The 8,217-nt window shown below is 54.6% G+C and overlaps 3 protein-coding genes across 3 annotated transcripts; all 3 read left to right on the forward strand.

Moving 5' to 3' along the window:
- Nucleotides 1-1,303: 1,303 nt before the first annotated feature.
- IUM83_16809 (uncharacterized protein) lies at nt 1,304-1,918 on the forward strand (the record flags this gene model as incomplete). The annotated part of the gene is made up of 1 exon (XM_067941719.1): nt 1,304-1,918. One exon carries the CDS (start codon nt 1,304-1,306, stop codon nt 1,916-1,918), a length of 615 nt encoding a protein of 204 aa, XP_067781207.1.
- Nucleotides 1,919-2,775: 857 nt separating this feature from the next.
- Nucleotides 2,776-6,501, forward strand: IUM83_16810 (putative integrase; the record flags this gene model as incomplete). Its single annotated transcript, XM_067941720.1, has 1 exon — nt 2,776-6,501. The coding sequence occupies one exon, from the start codon at nt 2,776-2,778 to the stop codon at nt 6,499-6,501; it is 3,726 nt and encodes a 1,241-aa protein (XP_067781260.1).
- Nucleotides 6,502-6,899: 398 nt separating this feature from the next.
- On the forward strand, nt 6,900-7,445 carry IUM83_16811 (uncharacterized protein; the record flags this gene model as incomplete). The annotated part of the gene is made up of 1 exon (XM_067941721.1): nt 6,900-7,445. One exon carries the CDS (start codon nt 6,900-6,902, stop codon nt 7,443-7,445), a length of 546 nt encoding a protein of 181 aa, XP_067781244.1.
- Between the last annotated feature and the right edge of the window lie 772 nt (nt 7,446-8,217).

Raw genomic sequence — 8,217 nt, forward strand, 5'->3', positions numbered from 1 at the left:
ATTCTAGCAGTGAAACGCGAGTTAGTACTCGTGGTAGTACTCTGAAACAATAATGATATTCACCATTCAGAAAAAATATTATTCTGAGTACTAGCTAAAATAGTACCGACGGTACTACTACCTGATTTACATTGATAAAATTTCGATAACAATAAGTCGATCAATTTACAACGAGTACTATTTCGCGTTTCACTGCCAGAATCGATGAAACGTCGAATCGAATCGCGCGAAGTTTTACTCTTAAAAAGGTTTTGGATCGTTCTTCAAACGTGAAAATTAATATTTGACCTGTTTAATAGCCCTTCGAATCCGAATGCGTGTCTGAAAATTCGTCGGGGAGAAACTTATTTTCGGGTCGATCGGAAACGACACACGAGCGCGCCATAGCGCGTTTGTGTGTTTCCTAAAACAACGCAATTCCTTGCTAACTGAAAAATATCCCCTCTGGAAATTGCTTGGCAATGTCGGACCCGAAAATAAAATCTAGAACACTTCTTTTCGGGTATCGTGTCACAGGAGACCCGTAAAAAAGCGTTCGGGCACGAAATTAGGCGGGAATAACCCATTTCCGAAATTAACTCGGCGCACAAGAACGCGGCATAGATTCTTCTGCATCCTGTAGAAACTGTTTTGCATACTTCCGCCAATATATAAGTTTGTGCGTAGACGGAAAGTTTGGGGGTGCTTTGGAAAATATAAAAACTTGTGCACCTCGTTTTGAAGGACGGAGCCCAGAAAAGGGCAAGTTGAAGTTGCCCCAATTGGGCAACAACCAATTGGGTAAGACCCACTCATAAAGCCCAAACATGAAACACTCACCCAAGAATTTCGAGTGGCAGCGGAGCTGTAAGCTCTGGGAAGCTTGGTGGTCTTACGACCTATGACCACATACATCTGCAAAGCTCAAGCTCTGCACCAGCATCTCATGAACACGGCTCTTGTATAGTCTCGTGCTGCGGTTCCTGCAGAACACCGCCCACGTCGCGTGACGTCTGCAGCGGATCTCGGATACTCAGCGACGTCGCGTGCTCGGGTCACCACAACACGCCCTTTGGCGTCGGCGTCGTCGGAGATCGCACGGTCACTACTCGATTCGCATAGTCGAAGTGCATAACGTAGAACTCGAAGAACCCACTTCCAAATCGGACGCAAACTGCTCAAGACTCCGCGGAATCAAGACAGGCGGCGAACCGATCTTTCACCTGGGGGGGGGGGCGCTTGGAAGGCTTCAGAAACCCCCGGCATACAAAGGACAAGTATAATAGAGGAAAGGGCGCGAAAGCGCGGAAGGAAAAGGAGAAGCATGAACACCTCGGTGCCAGCGAAGGAGACGAAGACGGCAACGACGGCAGCGGCTCCGGCAGCCGAGCGGGAGGCCACGAGGAGCGACATGCAACATGACGACGGCTGGAAGACGGTGGGGGCTAAGGCCAAGAAGGAACTCCACCAGCAGCAGCAAGGAGTGGACCAGAAACAGCAAGGTCGGGCTGGACGCAAGGGGGCTCCATCTCGCACCAGGAAGCACTCGCCGGTGCGTCTGAAGCTGGATTTCAAGCAGAATGAGGCGAGCAAGGCGGCAGGTCCTAAGCAGAGTGGAGGGGCCGACCAAGGAGACGGCAGCAGGGTCTTCACCCAACTACAGCAGTACCTGAACACAGGAGCGGACCAGGACTACGTCATCCACACCGTGCTCAGGTTGAGCGATCTTGCTCGAGAACGGCGTTTCAGAGCGCATGAGCGATCGTTCACGATCCTGGAGCGAAAAGGCGCGACTACAGAGGAGTTACGCAAGGACTGGAAGGACGAAGCGCCGCCCAACCGGCAGGAAAAATATGCAGGCCTGAGCAGCGTGTGGCACCTGGACAAGCATGAGCACAGAGAACGCTTGCACCAACTCATGGTGCAATGGATCCTGTAGTGGGTCTAACTTGACTCACTACTTTAGCTTACACGTTGCGCAACGTGTATGAGGAAGCGTAAGTACTTAGTAATTACTTAGGTTAATTATATTTGAATACACAAATATAAGTTAACTTAGACAAGACTCCAAGTAGCTAGTTTAAGGTAAAATGAGAACTGTATTGCTTGTAAATTGATCTTCTTCTAAAATCTGCTAAAAACTGTTTATCATCTATGAAAGGGTTGGCAGCGGCTGGCTGTCAGAGCCCCGCTAATATGCATGACTCTGATTGGTAGAAAGATGCTGCTTTCTACCAATAGGATCTTTGGGTATGTGTGGACCACTCACTGTGGTGGTCCACTTCAATGTATCCATCGGTGTGTCTTACACCAATGTGAGGAAGTATCCAAAACGTTTAACAGATAACCTATCTGTTAAATTCACAAGTGGCTTGCAGCCACTTGTACGTGTAACCCCGTTACACCATCCCCCCCTTAAGGTTAGACGCGCGGGGTCCCCGCACGTCAATCTTGTTGCAGGGTACTGAACCTTGGTACACTGTACCAGGTCCGAGGTACCCGAACCGGTTAACCGAACCGGTCCAATACGACCACACGTTGATTAGACGAGTAGGTTGATTGGACGAACAGTGTAGAATGATGGTTGATTAGACGCACTAGTTGATAGGACGCACGGCCGCGTGTCTTTAGCACTAGCCTAGGGTGTAAGCTCCAACAATCCAATCACTTCTGAATTTCGATTCAACCCCCCAAGTGACCTTCCTCGCCTCGCCCCAAGCCTCGGCGGTGTCTACGACCAAGTCTCCAAGTGCAAGATCCCAGTACGACCTTCTTCAGGTTATGAGCCCAAGCACCATGTCCTCTGTCCAAGACACCAAGATCTCCATCGACAAGTTCAACGGCGACAACTACGCCACGTGGAACCGCTACATGCGTGGCGTGTTCCTGACCAAGTCGGTGTGGAGCGTCGTGAACCGCGAGACGAAACCAAACTTCGCGGACACGAGGGCCAAGGACGACTACGTCAAGTCGAGCAACATCGCGTTCGGCCTGATGTTGCTCCACATGGATGCTGACTACCATCATGTGGTCGACGACTGCGAGGAAGCGTGGGTGGCCTGGACGCGACTGCGTTCGCTCTACGGGGGGTCGCAGAAGGCTGGACGCATCTACCTGAAGCGCCAGCTCTTCAGCATGGAGATGGCAGAAGGCAGCAATGTGCTTCATCATTGCAATGAAGTCCTCAACATCAGCGCCAAGCTCAGCAACATCGGCGCCAAGATGGAGGATGAAGACGTGGCGATCTGCTTGCTCAGGAGTCTGCCCAAGAGTTTCGAGAACGTCGTTCTCAACTTGGAGATGAGCAACGCAGAGCTGCGCACTCAAGATGTGATCAAGGTGCTCACGAATGAGCACATCAAGCGGCAGGGCGAGAAGACGGCTCAGGTGAAGATTGAAGACGCTGCGAGGGCCTTCAATGCCGAGCGTGAAAGTCGCCACTGCACGTACTGCGGAAAATCGGGGCACGTCGTGGAAAAGTGCTGGACCAAGCAGAAGGAAGAGAATCGAGGTGCACGACGTGGCCGGTCTGGTCGCGGTGCGAACAACGTCCAGTGGCGTGACGACAGCGATGACGACTGCGTCGCGTTCGCGGTCTCTATGGAGTGTGGAGTCTCCAGGACCAACAAGTTTCAAGGCTCATGGGCGATCGACAGTGGTGCCACGCACCACATCTGCAACGACAAGGCCAAGTTTGTCGACATCAAGGTGTGCGACGAAGGTGGACTCACGGTGGCCAACGGCAACACGGCCAAGATCATGGGAGTCGGGACGGTCATGCAGCGGGTCACTTTGCCCAACGGCAAGGAGCGCGACATCCGCATTCAAGATGCACTTTACGTGCCAAGCATGAACAAGAACCTGCTCTCGGTGCCGCAGATCAACCGAAGCGGACTGTTCAAGGTGGTGTTTGATGGTGCTGAAATGCACATCGCACAGAAGAAGTCGAAGAAAATCGTGGCTTCCGCGGACCTGATCGACGGCCTCTACTGGCTCCGAGTCCCAAGCTGCGCTGCGAATTCGGTGTCCAAGGCGTCAGTCAACGCGGTGGATCTTCATGCGCGTTTGGGTCACGCGCCGAATGACGTTCTTCGGAAGATGGTCTCAAGTGGCATGGTGACGGGTGCGAAAATGCCGACATCGTCGAAGAAGTCAAGCCAATGTCGTGGGTGCCAACAAGGGAAAATGGTGCAAAAGCCCTTCCCAAGCAACCCGAACAAGCGCAAGTACAAGCCGTTCGAGTTCCTCCACTTCGACATCTGCGGGCCCATGGAGGAAGAGTCGCTGGGTGGCAGCCGCTACCTGTTGCTGATCACGGACGAAGCCAGCGGCTGCATGTCGGGATTCTGTCTGCGAGCCAGGTCGGAGAGTGAAGGCTGCTTGCGCCGATTCATCACCAAGGTGGAGAAGCAATTCGATGCCAGGGTGAAGTTCGTGCGCCATGACGGAGCCAAGGAGTTCGCAACCAATTCGCTCTTGGCGTACTACGAAGACCACGGCATCGAAGTGCAGCCCACGGTTCGGTATGCGCACCAAACCAACGCGACGGCTGAACGCGCCAACCGAACCATCGTGACCATCGGCCGCAGCATGCTTCACTACGCTGGGTTGGACAAGACGTTCTGGGCGGAAGCAGCGATGACGGCGATTTACATCAAGAATCGTCTGCCGTCACCCAAGTCGCCCGACAAAACTCCGTTCGAGATCGTCTACAAGTCCAAGCCCAACGTCAAGCACATGCGGATCTTCGGGTGCAAGGCCTACGTTTTGACGCCGAAGGAGAAGCGACTCAAGTGGGACCCGAAAGCTCGTGAAGGAATTTTCATGGGTTACGAGGAGCGTTCCAAGGCGTACCGAGTTTATGACATCGAGGCGGGGCAGGTGGTGATTTCTCGCGATGTCACATTCGATGAGTCAAGCTTCGATGACTCCAAGACTGCTGATGGTGAAGAAGTCAACCGACTCACCGACGTTTTCGACGACATGCAAGTCTCCGAGGACTCCGGCACAAGGGTGTTCACGCAGGCGGGGAAGCGCAAATCGCGTCCGGACAACCAAGATCGCGACAATGTTCGGCGTCCTCGTCGCAGTGCTGGACTCGAAGAAGCAAGTGCGCCTGGACGCTCGGAAGATGAAGACCAACGTGAATCTACGGCGACGCAAGAAGAAAAATCGGAAGAAGACGATGAAGACGGCTCGACCCCACCCATGTTCTGGCGTGCAAGTGCCAATGCGGTGGAAGCAAGTGACAGCGCGGAGCCGAAGACGTTTCAAGAAGCTGTGAACGGACCAGACCAAGTCCAGTGGCGCAAGGCAATTCGCGCCGAACTCAAGTCGATGCGGCTGCGAGGTGTTTTCCGCGCCGCCAAACTGCCCAACAACCAGCGCAGTTTCGACTGTGTGGAACTGCTCAAGGCGATTTACGGGCTCAAGCAAGCTTTGCGTGTTTGGAACGAGACCTTCGACGAGTATGTGCGCTCCATCGGTTTTCGCGTGTCAAGCTACGACCCCTGCCTCTACATCAAGGTCGTCGACGGCGAATGCGTTCTGCTGCTGGTTTACGTGGACGACGTGTTGGTGACCGGAAGTTCAGCTGATATGATCGCGGAATCCAAGCGCCAACTCAAGTCGCGGTTCGAGATGACCGACAGTGGCAAGTGTTCCTTCATCCTCGGGATCGAGGTGGTCGACAACGCGGATGGCAGTGTTACGCTCAGCCAAGCTCGCTACATCAACGACATCCTGGAGCGCTTCGGCATGCAAGACTGCAAACCCGCTGCAAGTCCGGTCGACATCAGCATGAAGCTAGTCTCAAGCGACGCCATGACCAAGTTGGATGCGCCATTTCGCGAGGCTGTCGGTGCACTCATGCACTTGATGACATCGACTCGCCCGGACATTGCGTTCGCTGTCGGCTACGTGTCACGCTTCATGGAGAACCCGCAAGTCGAGCACTGGATTGCGGTCAAGCGCATCTTCCGCTACCTTCAAGGGACCAAGTCGCACGGAATCCGCTTCTCGCCGGGCAAGGACATCGACTTTCAAGGTTACTCGGATGCCGACTGGGCTGGTGATCTTAGTGATCGCAAGTCTACGTCGGGCTACCTGTTCCAAGTCGCCGGCGGACCGATCTCGTGGGGTTCGAAGAAGCAATCAAGTGTGTCACTCTCGACAAGCGAGGCCGAGTACATCGCACTGAGTTTGGCGATTCAAGAAGGCAAGTGGGTGCACAAGCTGCTGTGCGAGATCCTGGTTGCTGCAGGCGGAGTTGCGCCCGAGTTGAAGATTTTCGAAGACAACCAGTCGTGCATCAAGATGACCAAGAACCCCGTCAACCATGGTCGCGCCAAGCACATCGACATCAAGTACCATCACATTCGCGACGAAGTCAAGCGCGGCGAAGTGATCGTCGAGTACTGCGAGACTGCCACCATGCTGGCCGACATCATGACCAAGGGACTTGCCGGACCACGCCACAAGGACTTGACGGCTGCGCTCGGCGTTCACGCGTGTTCGCATTGAGGGGGCGTGTTGCAGGGTACTGAACCTTGGTACACTGTACCAGGTCCGAGGTACCCGAACCGGTTAACCGAACCGGTCCAATACGACCACACGTTGATTAGACGAGTAGGTTGATTGGACGAGTAGTGTAGAATGATGGTTGATTAGACGCACTAGTTGATAGGACGCACGGCCGCGTGTCTTTAGCACTAGCCTAGGGTGTAAGTTCCAACAATCCAATCACTTCTGAATTTCGATTCAACCCCCCAAGTGACCTTCCTCGCCTCGCCCCAAGCCTCGGCGGTGTCAACGACCAAGACCAACAAGTGCAAGATCCCAGTACGACCTTCTTCAAATCTTTGGAATTGACCATTCGTCAATTCTCCGCGTTTGGAGAAGAAATCCGCGCTCATTCAACGATGAGCGCGCCTCAGAAGAAGTCCGCAAAGTCGATGGGGAGTCATCTCTCCATCGACGACTACTTCGAACGCCAGAAGGCGAAGTACGGTGACGTCGTCGACTTCGACGACGACGATGAAGACATGGAGGGCGAGGAGGACTCGCCCTCAAAGCGTAAAGTCTCAGTGTCGAGCGAATCGCTCGACCCTCACGCCAAGAACGTTCGCCCGCGTGAAGGGGACGAATCGGGCGCTTCGAGTTCGAAGCGTTCGCGTACTGAGAGCGATACCCCACTCGCTTCCGCTCGGGCTCTCAGTACTCCGCGCGCTGCTGCTGCAGCGCGTGATGTTAAAGCTCAAGGCTCTCCGCGCGCTGCGCCTGCAGCGCGCGATCCATGGATGCCGTCCGCGTCCGAGATCGCGGACCGGTTTGGGAACTCGGTACCTCCGAATGAGGTGCCGCTGTACGTATGCAGCGCCATCAAAGATGACGCTGTGGCTGCTGAGCTGCACTTTGATGCGGAAACGCATCAAAGGCGCGATTTACTACATCGGACTCTTTCATGAGCTCCGATGGTTTCAAAGCAAGAAGACCTCTTCTCGCAGCAAAGTGCCCGAATGGCAGGCACTTTGTCAAAGCTGGAATGCCTTTGTTGCGAACTTCAACAAGAGGCCGAGTGCTTACCGTGATCGGATTAAGCAAGCGCGTGATCGCTTCGAGACGTACTCGAAGCGTGGAAAGCTGGAGCAACTTTATGTTGCTGCTGAGGAGGCAAATGTGCCGTGCGCTGTGCCCGAGGGCTTTCAGTGCACGAAGTGCTTTCCAGGCGCGGTCCGCTTGAGCGACCGCGACCTGAACGGGTACACGTCGTTCCGTGTGCCCGAGAGTCTCAAAGAGCTCCGTGCTAAGTTCTTAGCACGTGAGGGTTCGGTCGCTAGCGATGATCGCAGCGCTCGTGTTACTTCCGCTGCGCCAGCGCGTACTGCTCTTCGTACGCCTTCACCATTTCCGGAACGTCCTCCAGCAAGACGTTCCGCGGCTCCCATGTATCTCGATGGGGAGGAAATCCTCTCCAACGAATACGAAAACGAGCCCCTTGAGGGTTCGGTTTCGGGATACTATGGTCAACAATCCGCTCAACAATCCAGCGGGTTGAGCCGCGGGCGTCACGGATCGGCGGTGGCGGGGTGGGAACACGCCCGGGTATGATCAGCCCCGGGCTGATCAGTATGCGCCTCTCCACGACCGGGTGACCGTCGTGGAGCGTCTGTAGGGCGCTGAGTTCGCCGCCCTGAAACAGGAGCTGGCGAACCAGAAGGCTTAAGTCGCGGCGGTCTC

This window comes from Phytophthora cinnamomi (assembly GCF_018691715.1).
Source record: "Phytophthora cinnamomi strain GKB4 chromosome Unknown Contig119, whole genome shotgun sequence".
Classification (NCBI taxonomy): Eukaryota; Oomycota; class Peronosporomycetes; order Peronosporales; family Peronosporaceae; genus Phytophthora; species Phytophthora cinnamomi.